Source organism: Triticum dicoccoides, chromosome 7B (genome assembly GCF_002162155.2).
Source record: "Triticum dicoccoides isolate Atlit2015 ecotype Zavitan chromosome 7B, WEW_v2.0, whole genome shotgun sequence".
In the NCBI taxonomy this organism is placed as follows: Eukaryota; Viridiplantae; Streptophyta; class Magnoliopsida; order Poales; family Poaceae; genus Triticum; species Triticum dicoccoides.
Genome location: NC_041393.1, coordinates 651,513,315 through 651,529,395, shown reverse-complemented (window position 1 = coordinate 651,529,395; position 16,081 = coordinate 651,513,315). Strand labels below are relative to the sequence as shown.

Sequence of the window (16,081 nt, the reverse complement as noted above, 5' to 3'; positions counted from 1 at the left end):
GCCCGTCGCCGTGCCGCCCCGCGACGCACCTCGCCGCCCCGCGCCGCACCCCGCCGTCGCCGTCGCCGTCCCCGCCACCGTCGCCGTGAGTTAGATTTTGTTAGATTTTTTTGTAGTTCATTGATTTTTTTGTTAGATGTGTAGTAATTTAGATGTGTAGTTCATAGATTTTTCTGTTAGATTTTTTTTCATATTGTGTAATTAATTTGTTCATATTGTGTTAAATTTTTTTATGGTTTTTTCTGTTGTAATTTAGATGTCAAATTTTTATGATTTTTTCAGTTGTAATTTAGATGTCAATTTTTTATCATATTGTGTAAGTAAATTAGATGTCAATTTTTTATGATTTTTTTCTGTTCATAGAATTTTTATAATTTTTTTCTGTTGTAATTTTGTTCATAGAATTTTAATGATTTTTTTGTTCATAGTATTTTCTTTGTCAATTTATTGTGTATGTATAGAAAAATTACTTAGAAAAATAATAGAACTATAGTTAAACTAGTTTATTTTTAGTAAGTACTACTTTTATTTATTTATAGTAAGTGCTTCACATATAGTTGAACTAGCTAGTTCATTTAATAAACCAATTTATTTTACTATATATAGAAGTAGTTTATTTTTAATAAGTACTACTTTATTTATTATAGTAAGTGCTTAGTAGTTGAACTAGTTGATTTAATTAATAAAACTACTTTATTTAACTATAATAGAAGTAGTTCCCGCATCGACGTCGATGATGCCTATCCCGCATCCTCGTCGTCGTCGACTCGGCGGTGGAGGCCTGCTTGATCAGGGCCATGTTCGGGACTGGGCTCCGCCGGGCTGGTATTGGGAGGTGCTACGTTCTGGGGGACGTAGGTTGGTGAGGAGGCAGCCCGTTGTTGCCCCGATCCTTGCTTGGTGGCGGTCGCGTGGGCCAGTGACGGTGCCGAGGCTTCCGAACACCGCGGAGGTGGTACGTCACCGTGTCAGCGAGGAGGACGAGCACGTCCGTCGCTACATGGTTGCGTTGGAGGGCAGGTTCGACAATACCTGGCAGGTTCTTCATGGATCTCACTGGAGCTATGATCCTGTGATGGTTCCTTATCTTTGGGTGTCCACCGCCCGTGACGATACCCGTTGGGCGCTACGGTTCTAGCGGTATTAATTAGCGATGCCATATGTATGCTAGTATTCGAGGAGTATTCGACGATGTACGGATACAAGAGATAATGAAGTTTTGGTTATAATTGAATGCATGCTAATTTGAATACTACTTTATTTTACGATTTGGTTTTGCTTATTAAATGCTCATATTGGAAAAGTACTCCTACTTTGAATGCTAAAATTGAAGAGCACTCTATGCAGAAATCTAGGATCCCCCTCCATCATCCACGCATCGTGGGGGTAGCTTCTCCTTCATTCCCGTGTGCTAGACAATTTGTTGTAATAATGCACTCGAGAATGAAAGGAGGAGCTATGTACCATCACCGATAGTCAATCCATGATTAATAATAATGATCTAATTTAGGTTTTTTAGTACATATATTTAATATTTAAATTATGAACTTAGGCCAGAAATGTCATACTCGGACGACGAAAACCGCCCAGGGGAGTGCGACTGGTGCCACGACGACCGAGGTATGTGCGACAGGTTCATTGAGCTTGACGAAGATCGGCGTTTCAGCATTAAGCTCGAGGAGACCTTCGATGTTCATACGGTACACAATGACGACAATAGTTTTTTTCGTAATTAAGCACGACTTCAACTATTTTAACGTGTATTTTTTATCTTTTCCAATTCGACTAGCTTATCTCATGCTATGCAAGACGCTGTGTCTTGGAGAAGATGGGTTTTGAAGACCATGAAAGTATGGAAACCAAAAAAATTCTCCTAAGGACCCATCATGGTGTGGATTTTCAAGTAAAGCTGTACAATGCTGAGAGTGTAACCCATTTTGGTTGCAAAAATTGGGAAGCACTTTGCAAGATGTATGGTTTTGATGAGGGTATGCTTGTCACCATGGATCTTGGTGATCCTACAATCCAGCAAGACAATATGGGCATTTGGGTCCTTGTGGATACACCTCCAATTCTTCCCCCATGTGAGCTTAACATAGTTATTAAATAATTTATATTGTTTATTTCAAAATAGTTGACAGCTTGTTTCCATTGACAACTTATTTTCATTCTTCAAAGAATGTGCGGAAAATGGTAGACAAAACCAACTACACCGATGGCTCTGAATTAACTTATAAGGAGAAAAATCATGTGATCGCATTTTGTACTGATCTTGAGAATTACAATGTCTACAATCGAACTCCTCAACAATATGGTCAATACGTGCCACTAGTGCACGTGTTGAACTACGGTAACTACCATGGAGATACCCTGGTAAGATTTTTTACTATTACGACATCACTGCATCTTTTTAAATACTTCTAAAACTAGTACATCATTGCTAACTACGAAATTATTACCATGATTTTCAACAGATAATCCCGAATGATTGTGTGCCTCATCTGATGTATACGCACGGTCGCCTTGATGTTTTGAACATACAACCAGGTCGTCCTACGAATCTCAATTGTCCATACCGGATTTCTAAAAGAATTGGAGACATGACAATCAAAGAATGGAAAAAATGTATGGACAGTCATAAGGAGCTTCTTGCAAGCAAAAGAAGGCGAAGCGCAAGAATTGAAGACAGGATGATCTCCATTCTTCATAATGGAGAGTCAGGGTCTATATTGTTTTATGCTATTTTACCTTAAGGGTGTTTAGGTCCTACCTGATACTGATGATCATGTGCTAAGGATAATTATGTAGGGTTGGTTCGATGACTATGAGGATGATAATCGTATGACTTGTTATTAATAACGAGTAGAAGTTGTATGATGATGCATGATTAGTAGGACTTGTTATTATATATGATGATGTATGATGCGAGCATGCATGAGTTATTATATATCAGCGGGTGAAATGAACATATAGCAGTAGCTAGCGTTGGTAAACCAAGGACGAAGATATAAGAGAGGACACTTCTCTCTATTAGCTAGCTAATAACAACCTAAATTTAACCCCCAAAACCCCTAAACCAGCCACTTTTTTTTAAAAAAAAAGAAAAACCTCAGCTGCTGACGGGTGGAAGCCTTTTGGTCCCAGTTCATGTCACCAACCGGGACCAAAGGCCCCCTTGCCTGGGCTGCTCGAAGTGGCCACGTGGAGGCCCATCTGTCCCGGTTCGTGCTAGAACCGGGACTAAAGGGTGGAGGCATTAGTAACGACCCTTTAGTCCCGGTTCAAGAACCGGGACTAAAGGCCCTTACGAACCGGGACTAATAGGGGTTTTTCTACTAGTGCTAGGTGCTGCCCGGTGGCCATGGTCGTGTGGGCGGCGTGGTCGCCGGAGTGTGGCGTTTGGTTGCGATGAGTGTTGGCCGAGGTGAAAGCCTGTTCTATCTTCAGATGGACCGGCGCCGGCAAAGCTCGTTCCCTTCTTGAAGCTGTCATCAAGGCTCTCATTGCCCGTCGGGTTGCTCCAGGGGAAACTCTGATCCTCGGGTCGGGCAGTGGTGGCACTCCGGTGTTATATCCTTCTTGAAGGTGCCGCCTTAGAGCCCACGGTTCGTCGTATGTGGCTTCATCTCTTTGCGGTGGCATGTTACCGGTTGAGGACCCCGGTTGCTCTTGTGGCGCTAGGGGTGTTGTTGCTGCGCTCAGTGCCTATGTATCCTGCCTTTTTTTTAGAAAATTTCCGATCTATTCATCTTCAATCATGGCAGTACAACAAATACTAGAAATAATAGAAATTACATCCAGATCTGTAGACCACCTAGCGATGACTACAAGCACTGAAGGAGCCGAAGGCGCACCGCCGTCATCCCCATTTCATCGCCGAAGTCAGGCACAACTTGTTGTAGCAGACAGTCGAAAAGTCGTCGTACTAAGGTCCCGTAGGACCAACACACGAGAAAAATAATTGCCGCAGATGAAGAATAACGTAGATTAGAAGGATCCAATCAGAAGACACATGAATGTAGACGAACAACGACGAGATCCGAGCAAATCACCAAAGATACATCCGCCGGAGACACACCTCCAATGCCCACCAATGGTACAAGACGCACCGCCGGAACAGATGCTAGGCGGGAAGACCTTTATTCCATCTTCAGGAAGCCGCCGCCGTTTCATCTTCCTGAGAAGGACACGAACCCTAACAAAACTGAAAAAAGCCACTAAAAACCGGAGCCCTATGTATCCTACCTTGGGTGTGTGTGCGTGTGTAGTGTTGACGGGTGTTTGTACCGGGTTATTCAGGATCGTTGTTTTATATATAAAGAGGGCAAAAGCCTTTTTCGGTGTAATTGAATCATGCATGCACATGCATATTTTGATTCTACGCATGCGTTTGTACGAGACTCAGCGTGAGCTCAGTACATATCACAGGATTTATGGGCATTTTTTTATATGTACATTAATATAAGTACTGTTTATTTGCAACAAAACTAAACGTTGGTGCATGTCTAATTCACACTCTTAAGGAACATAGATCTACAAGAAGCATAAATTCTTCTTGCTAAATCCTTCCCTTCAAAATAAATTAAATCAATGCCCATGCACGAGCTGTTTCAGCTTTTAAAATTCTAGGACACTGACCAGCCGAGTTTTATTGGCTAGTTGGGTAATTGAGAAATTGAGGACAGTAGTATATTGTATTATAATGCGTGTAGCTAACCAAATTCCATGGCCATAACTTTCAACGATGCTGATGATACGGCAGCCAATATGTTTGAACCCAGTGGAGGTTTGACACCAACCACGACTGCAAACGCCACCACAGAACAGTAAACGTTCCATTCCTCTCTCTTTCTACCCGCCACATCTCTCTCTCTCACCACACGCTCGGGTACTCATGATCCAATAAAACATTCCATTGGCTATAAAAGAAGAGCCCCAAGCCAACGCCATGAATCACAAACACGGCACATACGCATTCACATCGATCAAGACCTACTAAGATCTAGTAGCTGGTAGCTAGCCATATACCTATACTATCCCCTACGTGATCAGTTCGTTCGTCAGTGATCAACCGACGATGCGGGAGCTGATCCGGCGGCTGAGCTTCTCGGACCGGGTGAGCGACGGCAGTGGCGGCACGCCGCGTGGGTGCGTGCCGGTTCTGGTGGTGGGCGACGGCGACGAGGAGTGCGAGAGGTTCGTGGTGCAGGTGGAGGCGCTGCGGCACCCGTCGCTGGCAGCGCTGCTGGAGATGGCGGCGCAGGAGTTCGGTTACAAGCAGGAGGGCATCCTCCGCGTCCCCTGCGCCGTCAACCAGTTCAGGCAGGCGCTCACCACCGCCGCCGTCTCCAAGAACTACTGATTACTAATTAATTCTCTAGCTGATCAATCAAGCAGACCGAACCTTATCGACCGATTGGCTTTATGGGTACTTGAGGAGCGATTCTTCCGTGCTGTTGACTAGTTGAGTCTCCTCCCCATCTTTTCTTCTCTTTCCATTTTGATTTCTTCTGGTTGGGGAATGACATGAGATGGTTGCCTGCCATATGTATGCATGTGGGCTGTATAATGCGCACTGTCATTTACGGTTAGACCTCCTGTCAAAAATAAAAATTGAAACAATTGGTTATTCGGGATGCATGTGTCTCCTTTCTAATACTGGTTAACTTCCCTTCCAAAAAAAATATGGTTCATTTTTTGGGCTGTTTTTTTAGCGAGTGAGAAATTAATTCAGTGGACGCATGTTTACTTCTCATGATGCAGAGGTTGAGATATAAGCCCATCTATTGTTTTCATTTCCTTTTGCTTGTTCATTTCTTTGCCCATGGATTTTTTGAGGGTTATTTCCATGGGAAGGCATATGTTAACCAAGTCGAAGCCTCACGAGAACACCTTTTTTTCGAAAAATACAAACATAAATTCATGTTTTTTAAGCCAAAAATGTGGCTAGCTCTATCTCGGACACAAGTAAACCCAGGTTTTTTGTTGTTCTATAAATTTTAGCCATTATGTCTATGCAGTGGAGAAATGCTTTGGTTTCCTGTAGAAAAATGAAAAGAAATAAAAGTCTCTTTGGCTGAATTTTCTTGCTTATAATGCTCCATGTATCTAGCTTTCTTAAAATATACCCCCGATAAAATTTTTGAGGATTATGAGCTCCTCTCCTCCTCCCGCGTCGTCCCCGCGGGCGACCGGGGGGAAACCCTAGAGCGTCGCCGGCCGGTCCCCCTCCCCTCGTCTTCCTCCCTCGCCGCCGCCCTTTCGCACCGGCGGGCGAAGCTCGTTTGGTGCTGGCGGCGGCGGGGCCTCGTCTCTCCTGGCTCGGGCGGCGGCGGCGCGGGGCGCCCTGCTCGGTCAGTGGCGCTGCTTTCTCGGGGGGCGCGACGTTGTGGCTGCTTGGTCCGGCGGCGGGGCTGCTGGTCCGGGCTGGCGGCGTGGAGGGCCCCGTGGTGGTGGGCGCTCCCGTGGCGGCGGCGGATCTGGCGCGGCGGCGGCGGTGCTGGTGGTTGCGGGCGGGCCGGTCCCCGGCCAGATCCGGCTGGATTTGTTGCCTGGGACCCGGCTGGTGGCGCAGGGCGGAGGCCGGGGCTCGCCCTGGTCGCGGATTCCGGAGGGGACGGCGGTGGTTGCCGGCTTGCTCCTTGGATCTGGCTCAGGGCCGTCAACAGGTGGCTCTAAGCAGTCCCTCGGGGTCCCGGCGTGGATGTGGGCTGCTACGGCGTGGTGGTGGCCCATGGCGGTGGTCTGGGTCGTTTCACGGCGACGGCCGGACTTCTTCGGGGCCTGCCTGTCGGTGAACGCCCTTTTCGACCTTCGATTCCTCTCCCCGTCGTTCAGGCGCTACCTTCATCAGAGGGTTGGCCCTCTCCCAGGGCGCCCACCGCCTGTCTCGCGCCCGGCGACTGGACCGAGCACGTCTCGCGCCCGGCAGCAGGACCGGACTTGTCTCGCGCCCGGCAGCAGGACCGAGCCCGTCTCGCGCCCCGCAGCAGGATCTGACTCGTCTCGCGCCCGGCTGCAGGACCGAGCTCATCTCGCGCCCGGCAGTAGGACGGGTCGATGGTGGCCAGGTATGGCCGGACTTCGGGTCTCGACGCTGGGGACGGCTCAGGAGTGCGAAAGGCGGTTCCTTTCCATTTGTCTCTTCGGTTGGGGTAGTGGTGGATGGCGGGTGAGGTGGCGTCAAGGTCATGGATGCTGGGGCGGCGGCCCTGGTGGTGGTGTCGCGGTGCTCCTGGGCAAAGCCCGTGACTTGGTGCTGCCTGGTGGCCATGGCCGTGTGGGCGGTGTGGTAGCCAGGGTGCGGCGTTCGGTGGCGGTGAATATTGGTCGGGGTGAAAACCTGTTCTATCTTCGGACTGACCGGCGACGGCGAAGCTCGTTCCCTTCTTGAAGGCGTCTTCGCGACTCTCGCTGCCCGTCGTGTTGCTCCGGAGGAAACTCTGATCCTTGGGTCAGGCGGTGGCGGCGCTTCGGTGTCGTAACCTTCCTGTTGGCACCGCCTTGGAGCCCATGGAGCGTCGTATGTAGCTTCCTCTCTTCGCGGTGGCTTGTTCACGGTTGAGGCCCCCGATGGCTCTTGTAGTGCTAGGGGTGGTGTTGCTGCGCTCAGCGCCTATGTATCCTGCCTTGGGTGTGTGCGTGTGTTGGTGGCGTGTGTTGTACTGGGTTGTTGGTGATCTGTGCTTTATATATAAAGCGGGGCGAAAGCCTTTTTCGGTATAAAATATACTCTCTCAGTTGAAAATACTTGTTAAATAAATGGATGTATCTAGACATATTTTAATTCTAAAGACGTTCATTTACAAGAGCCGTTTCTGAAGGCGGGCACTTCATACCATTTTTTGTAAGACCTTAATTGGAATATTAAAAATTATCCATGAAAAAAGAAAATCAAAACACCAAATGGCCATTTAGTATTTTTTTAATTTAATAGTCTCTAAATATAAATTTTGAACGCTGAATGTACATTTTATTTTGCATACAACGACTTATTTCTTGCTTGGAAAATCCAGTTATCTTCGTGGATAAAGGCAGTCCAGCCTTGTTGTTGGCTCTCAATTTACTGGTGGATTTGATTGTGCATGTTATCTTTGTTGATGTATTTTCCTCTGGTCCTAGCCGACAGATGGGGTACCTTCGCAAGTTTGAGACCCCCATTTGCCTGGGGTTTTAAAGAGTAGCACGTTGGAACATGGAAGTGTTTCTTGCTATACCTATGTGGCCGTGCGGTTTCATGGTTTGAGATTAGTCCGCATGACTAATAGGGTTTTGCTTGTGTGCCTTCGTAGAACAATTTTGTAACTAATTTCGTCTGATTTATACTAACTAATTGGGTGATACTCTTCTGCGTAATTAATGGATAAGACCAATCATTTGCCGCCATTTGAAAAGAAACATAGTAGAATATAACAAGAAACAAGCCTAGAACACTTTGTTAGGAGAGCAGATGTACAACGTCAAGACATGCATGCAAAACTCAGCGCGTCATTCAATTCATCAGATGCCAAATTATTAACTTTCAAAATAACTGATATAGATAGACGTAGAGAAAACCGATATTTTGGACATCTAAACATGTTCGAACCTTGTGTTGTTTTCCCCCGAAAGAAATTGGCACTTGACCGGCTGACCGGGATATGCGCGTGTTCATCCGCATGTCAAGGATGGCAGTGTGAACAGAGTTCGTTTTCCGGCCAAGTGATGTTGACACGAGATGGTCCTGCCATATGTCCGGACGGGATGCCTGGTCCGTGCCCGAACAGAAAAAAAAAAGCACTAAACTGAGCTTTTCATAGCCAACCCAAAGGCCAGAACTAACTAGCACTCCTCATATCCGGCCCTTATATAGGGATATGGGCCGGAAATGAGGAGGCTCGGACGCACCCGGACACGTTCGCTGCATCGGACTGACCTCCAGGGCCCACACGGTCACACGTAGATATCGGCAGTCTGACGGACGCCTCCTCCAGTTCTCGATGTGGATACATTCACGTCACTCGAGGGAGCAAGCCCGTCTATTTAAGCCAGACAACGGTAGCAAAACCCTAGCCTGTCTCATTCCTTCCCTCTCCCTTCCACCAAGCCGCCAACTTCCCTCTCCCTCCCACCACCCCGTAACCATGGTCCGGAACAGAATCGCCACCTATGCAATGTTGACGCTGGAACGCCGGTTGCAGATTGAGGAGGAGATCTGGGCCAGGCGCACAGCTCGTCTCGCTGCCAATCTGTCTCTGGATTCGCCTGAGTCGGAGGAGGACGAGGAGCTAGAAGCGGAGCAGGACACCCAGCCCATGGAGGAGGAGGAGGATCCAGAAGCGGACGATGCAGCGGAGACGGCTGCGGCCTTATGCATGCCATGGCCAGAGTTCGAGATCGCTTAGTCCGCGGATATGGCGGAGTAGACCGCCATCCTCCAGTTCTCGATGTTTTTTTTACTGTTCATCGGAGCTCATTTGAGCTCGAGCTCAGTAGTACTTTCGTAATCGTCCAAGTGTTATTGTTTAAAAGAAAAAAGCCGCCCCGCCGCTGCAGGGAGGCTAGTTCATCGATCGTTGCTGAAGAGTTCTCGTTGAAGAGACCTTTGGATAAATTTGTAAAACAAACGGATACAGATAAGATATGTTTGTATTTTCTCTGATCTTTTGGAACCTAAAAAATTAAACTTTAAAATTTTGAGCTTGATGGAGCTCGAGTTTCATTAGCAATTTCCATTAGAAGTAGGAGTATCTGTTTCGGTCATTATACGAGGTCTGAGTTATGTTCCTTCACACGTTTCCATGCATGCAGCGTCGAGTCGTCAATCGACCGAGATATCCAACAATCTAGCATGATTGCTATATCATCACGATCCACTGGTCCAGGAATATTTTGTTGGCATGCATCCGGTCTTACTGAAAGGAATCGATTAAACATTATTGCTCTTCACATGGCTTCTAGAACAGTGAATTGGACGGATTCACCTGGTTAACTGGAGAAAACTGACGCCGCTAGCTAATCAATTTACTTTTCTCCGCAAGAAGCTACTGCACCTTAATTTAACTGACCGACCGGTGAAGGCTTGATCTGGAGCAGCCGAAGAGACGCCGGGAATCATTTTGCCGTTGCCCTGGTCAAAACTTTGGGTGGATTTTTAAAGTCAGCGCCATTCTCACGTACGCGAAACCTCTGGTCAAGTCTATTCACTAGAATATGTTTTCATTCCCAACGACTACTTTATCAACACAAAGGACTAGGACGTGAATTTTCGGGACATGGTGCCACGCGATGCCGTAATCCTGGCCATCCATTTGTGCATCAAGATTATTACTTAATATAGGTATTTATGCAATACGACACACATTAATGAACAACCCATATGAATACGCAGCCTTATACGAGACATGAGTGGGCCTAGCGGCTTTAAGTTCGTGGTATCCATACGAAATTTGTCCGGTAGTCTGTGCCCTATTTGTCAGGTGGTCTCATAATTGTGTGCAGTGAGCCTTGATCTTTCACGTGGTCAGTTATGTAGCCCTTCTTCAAGTTGCAGGCTGTGAAAAGCAGGAGAACGAGGGAGATGGGTTCAGCAGGAATGGAAGTACAGAGCTTCGAACTCAATTCGATCCTTTGATTTAGATCGTTGGCATAGGAATTAGTCCTGAGTAAAGTTTCATCTTTTTGATTAGTCATATTAGCATGTCGGAGGTTTTGGTGGATAATTTTGGTTTGGGCTGGTCTAGGGGATCGTGAGTGAGTCAGGCTGCGACAATATTCAAATTCTGTACGTGCGTCTAGCTAGGGGTAGCACTACTTGAAACGTGACATTTCTTTCCGAGTACTAACTTTGTAGTGCTACCGGAGCACCCCAGTTTCCAGGGTCGAGGTAGATGTAAAAGTTGGCTTGATGGTTCTGGTCAGTGCTGTTGCTTCAGTTTGAAGAGTTGAACAAGATGCACTGTACGTATTTAATTATGCCAAGAGAATAGTCCTTGTCTCACGTGCAAGTGCAATCTTAATCTCAATCAGTAACGCAATTAAGCACGTGTGCGCGACGTAAGCAAGTAGGACCAGTAAAACCTGCCAAAGGAGAATCTCTGGGCAGGTACATGAAACGACCGTACGTACCTCGTCCAAATGAAGCGTTTCTCTGCGCTCTCTCTCATGGATCGGTGGCAGCATCGCCGGGCGACCGGGACGACGATGTACGTACGACACGACACGAAGGCGACACCATGCACCGTACGATCGATCCAGATGGTGAGATGGAGTACTACGTACGTAGTCCTGCCCGACCGGCCGTTTGTCCGGTGGTATGTACGGGTTGGTGGCAGCGTATTGTGCGGTCCGTGCTATGATCAGGCGGCGCGCTCGGGTCAAGTCGCCGATCGACTCGACTCGCGCGTCCAGCACTTCAGCCGGTGACTCAGGACGAACCGCCGACTGACCCACCGCCGCCCCGCTTGGTTAGTATTAACCGGATTAGATTAATTCCGGTGGAGATCCAATTTTTCTTTAATGTTCTTCGGCTGCAACTTGCAAGCTCACGGGCCTTGCATGCACCGGAGAACTCAGCATTTGCATGGGCTGCCATTTTTCTGGGACAAAATTATTTCATGTACATCTTATAAGCATGTATTAGTAGTATTTGTTCCCAAAACAATCACCGAGTGCTCATATACTGCAAAGAGGGAGAGAGAGAGAGTGTGTGTGTTGGAAAAGGTGAAATACTACTAGTAGTACTATTTAACAGCTAGGATAAGAGTACTCCCTCCACGTTAGATACATCAATATGTAGACAATTCTAAGATAAGTAATATAGATCGGAGGAAGTAATTAAGAAGCCTAGCCGCATCAAAATCAATCTCCTATCCCTTTCGGCCTCGGCTCTGATGTCGTGGGATGGATGAGAGTGGATTACCGTCCCTCGTTCTTATCTAACTTGGTTTTTGGTGTCACGAGTTGTCACTGTGACATTAATGACATTGTCATCTTAAATAAATGCCTTCTGGTTTCAATCACGTTCTCATGGACGACATGTTCGTATTGAACCTTTAGTATCGGTTCGTGGCACGAACCGATACTAAAGGGGGTGGTGGCAGGCTTGCGTCAGGCCGGGGCCCTACGAGCCCCTTTAGTCCCGGTTTGTGACACGGACCGGCACTAAAGGTCTAAGCTATAGTGCCGGTTTCTATCACAAACCGGGACAAAAGGTGTCTAACCTTTAGTCCCGGTTGGAGACACAAACCGGAACTAAAGGAAAACTGCTCAATTCCTATTAGATGAAACATGTGTCCAAGGATTGATGGCATGGTGTTTGGTTAGAGCATCTACAACCAGACACCCCAAACCGTCGCTCATACGCCCGCGGACGCGCTCGTTCAGTGACCGGACAGGAGGAAAAAGAAAAAACGTGACCCAACCGGAACCGTCATATCATCCCTATATGTCCGGGCTGTCCCTGAACCCTCATATTCATCTTAAATATGGGGAGGATATGAGGGCTCTCGGACGCGTTCGGGCAGTCCACCACGTACGACGCGACCACACCCTGGACCACATTTTCTCTTTCTTTATTCGTTCTTCTATTTCTTTCTCTCCGTCTCCACCAATCACGTGCAAGTAATCGGACATATGAGGAGAAAAATGAGAAATATGACTGCACGGACAGATAAATGAGGACTCAAAACAGACACGCCCTGTCACTAACCGAGCGCGTCCGCGGGCGTTTAAGGGATCATATTTGCTATGTCCGGTTGTAGACCTGCACGACCGCCTCCTTTTCTAAGGCAAGGCTGGCACTAGGCACGTGCCGGCCGGCCCAAACTTCCAGCAGGTCAGCGTCCTAGCCGCCAGATACAATGATTCCAGGCAGCTCGATAAGGCTCTGCCTCCACCCCACTAACAGCTTTGCCCTCCAAACCATGAGAGCGCGCACCGATGAGAGAGTGGCGAATCGAGCGCCGCTGACCCGCCATGGACGAGCACCGCTAACCTTGCCGCGGAATAGCTTGCTGGCCTTGCTGTCTGGTATCAGCAAATCACCCTCGTAACCGGTCGAACTCACTGTCCAATCAGCGCTGTCAGTTGTGAATTTGCAGCAAAATCCCCTCGCGCAGCACACCCTCTCTACCGGTCGCCATTACAGCATACCCAACTCCGGCCATTGCCGCTGCCAGCAGCTGAACGCCCCCTTCCTGCCTCTTCATTACCGCGTGCTCCCCCTAGCAACCATGGTTGCAGCATACCATAGCCGGCTCCAGTAAAAAAAGGTCGTGGTCATAGCATCCCGCACAATGGTTGAGACCGCCGAAGGGCACCGCGACAGAGACCATCCTCCACGTACCCACTCCTGAGCTCATCCCTTTGACTGTTCCCTTCCATTTCGCCCTCCTGATCACTCTCAACACCCGTCCAGCCGCCATGGATGTGACGCCCCCGTCATGATAAACGCGGCTTCCTGCCACCATCGATGCAACGGCGGATGGCTAGAGGACGGATGATATATTTTTGACATTTTAGATGTAAATGTTTTTCCCCACAAACATGGACAAATTGTGCGAGGTTTGCTTTTCAAAAATTATATATGCACTACATTATGAAATGGAGGCAGTACACAGTAGTAAGATAGATTCGGCAACACGTTTCTTCACAACACGTAGACTTATAGCACATTAAATCAAGCTGTGTTCTATTATCTCAAACAAACTCGTCGACACCTTCATCTCTACTCCTAATGTCTCAGTTGGTAGGTCGCGTTCCGGGTTTATTTTCGTCCCACCTACCATGGTTTATTTTGGTACCTCCTCCCACCTCACGCTAAGCCGCATAGAACCAAAAAAAACCTCAAGCCGAGTCCCCCGCCCGCCCCCACGCACTCCACCAGGCCCTGAACATCCCGTCGCACCAAGACAGACGAACCAAAAAAATCTACGAAAATTAACCGACGAAAATTAACCAGCGAAAATTAACCAACGAAAAAAAATCCGGAACCAATCGCCCGCACGTAGCGCTAGGTCTCCTGCCCTCGAACGAGAAACACTCGCACGCATGAATCTCGAATCTCTGCCCTCGTTCGCCCGCCGCCGCCCTTCGTCCCTTCGCCGAACCCTAGAAGCGGAGGAGCGGTGGCGGTGGTGAACCCGAGAACCCTAGAAGCAGAGGGATCGGGGGAGGAGATGGGAGACGGGCAGCGCCGGGAGCCGGGGAGGAGGTGGGGGGCTGAAGCTCCCACCATTCACCCCCACCTCAGGAGGGCCTCGTTGGATCTGGTAGCGGCCGACCGGCCGTACTCGTCGGATGCCTCGGTAGGGGCGTCTCCGCTTCCTAGATCCGGGTCGGAGACTCTGACGCAGAGGCCCGCAAGGGAGAAGCAGAGGATGGAGGAGGAGCGGAGTCCATGGAGGAAAGCAGGCGACGGCTCCAGGTAGGCGCTCAGCTTGCCCTACTGTGTAGTTCAGCGCGTCACCGTAGGGATAGGAGCACCGCCACCGTCTCCAGGTACGTCCTCGACCAGGTCGTGCTCGGGCTGCCCTCGGTCATGATCTCGTGGTTGAATGCCTTCCGAGGTCTCCCTGAGGTCTGATCTGATGCCCTTGTTGAACCCATCCCTTACTCTCCGCCAGCTGGGTCTCATGATTCGGTGCTGATGCTTGCTACCATAGTGTGCTTCAGGAGATCAACAGCATGCTGAGATGGAAGCAACTAAAAGCATCAGTTTTGCCATTACACGACCACATGCAAAAGTAGCACATCATCAACACATACGAAATCCATTAATTTGCAATTCTTCAGTTGACGCACTTGATCAAAAGCATCAGTTTTCTACATTGTGATGATCACAAGCATCTAATTATGCTTCTCAAAGTCTTTAATCATGTGATGCATCCTTGAATTCAGGTTGTTCTCCACCATTGAGTATCATACTAAACTTAGTACAATTTTATACTAAACTTGGTACAAAGTTGAGACATTTATTTTGAGATGGAGGGAGTACATGATACATCAATGTGTTAGGTATAAATTGCCTGCACTAAAACATGTACGGCAACCAAACTGCCACATTCATTCAGTACAACTCATCCTGCTTCAGCATCGAAGTTTTGAGGGGCCATGAGAGCAGAGGTAGCCAAGTCGTCGTCACATTAAGGCAGAGTGAGGACATAATTAGCTCATTAGCGTTTAAGTGTTGGTTCGATATACAACCTTTGATCTGTGTGGTTTGTTATAGATCTAATGACCCATGAAGAAAGTTTTCACTGGATACTTTCTCTACGCAAGTTTTTATCTAATTGTTGCATTTCTCATAGTGTTATAGGGGTATTTTGTAACCTAGAGCAATCAGACACACTTTCTATCCGAAAATGAAATCTGAACATCTATTGTAGTGAAGTTAAACAATGCATGTAGCTTAGTTTTAATATGTTAACTAATGTACCTACTTACAGTGATCTTTTAACTCAATGAGAATTACAGAAATTTGCTTGGCGAACTCCTCGTGTCACTTGGCATCAAAGAGCCAAAGCTGCTTGAAAAGCAACTTGATTCATCCTCAAGGTACATAAGATCCACAAGACTAATTGATTTCTTTCCGTACAATCATGATTCAGAAGAAAGGATCACTAGCTCTTTTATTATCTATAGAAAATGGTACCAATTGTTACTTTGTCCTGCCTATTTCTACTTTGGTAATCATAGGCAATATTATGCTGTTAGATGCAGGGTTCCATGATCACTTTTGACCAGTGTTGTAGGTAGATTACACCTATTTTTGTCTTGGTTTGTTTTTAAGTAAAATTGAGCAAGGTGTGTGACCTGTTCAAACAATAAACAAAACAGAGTCTCCTCATGCTGCAAATATAGCTTAGTTTTTTTCAATGGACAAAACACATCTCAGGTAAGTGAGCTGCTTTGTACACTACATCTCTATTGAACTATATGCAGTTTTTAGCTTGATGTCTTTGATTTAACGTCATTATTCTAGGACTGGAAATTTTTGCATTAGATATATTGATTCCGTAATGCAATTAATCCATCGTAAAAGCTAGGGATAATTTGGCTGTATCGTCCTCGATATGTTACGACACAAAATGTTGATCATTTT

The 16,081-nt window shown here is 47.3% G+C and overlaps 1 protein-coding gene across 1 annotated transcript; it reads left to right on the top strand.

The window, feature by feature from the left end:
• The first annotated feature begins 5,017 nt into the window (after window positions 1-5,017).
• Window positions 5,018-5,580, top strand: LOC119336198 (auxin-responsive protein SAUR71-like). The gene has a single exon (XM_037608207.1). The coding sequence runs from the start codon at window positions 5,078-5,080 to the stop codon at window positions 5,360-5,362; it is 285 nt and encodes a 94-aa protein (XP_037464104.1). The 5' UTR covers window positions 5,018-5,077; the 3' UTR covers window positions 5,363-5,580.
• The last annotated feature ends 10,501 nt before the right edge of the window (window positions 5,581-16,081 follow it).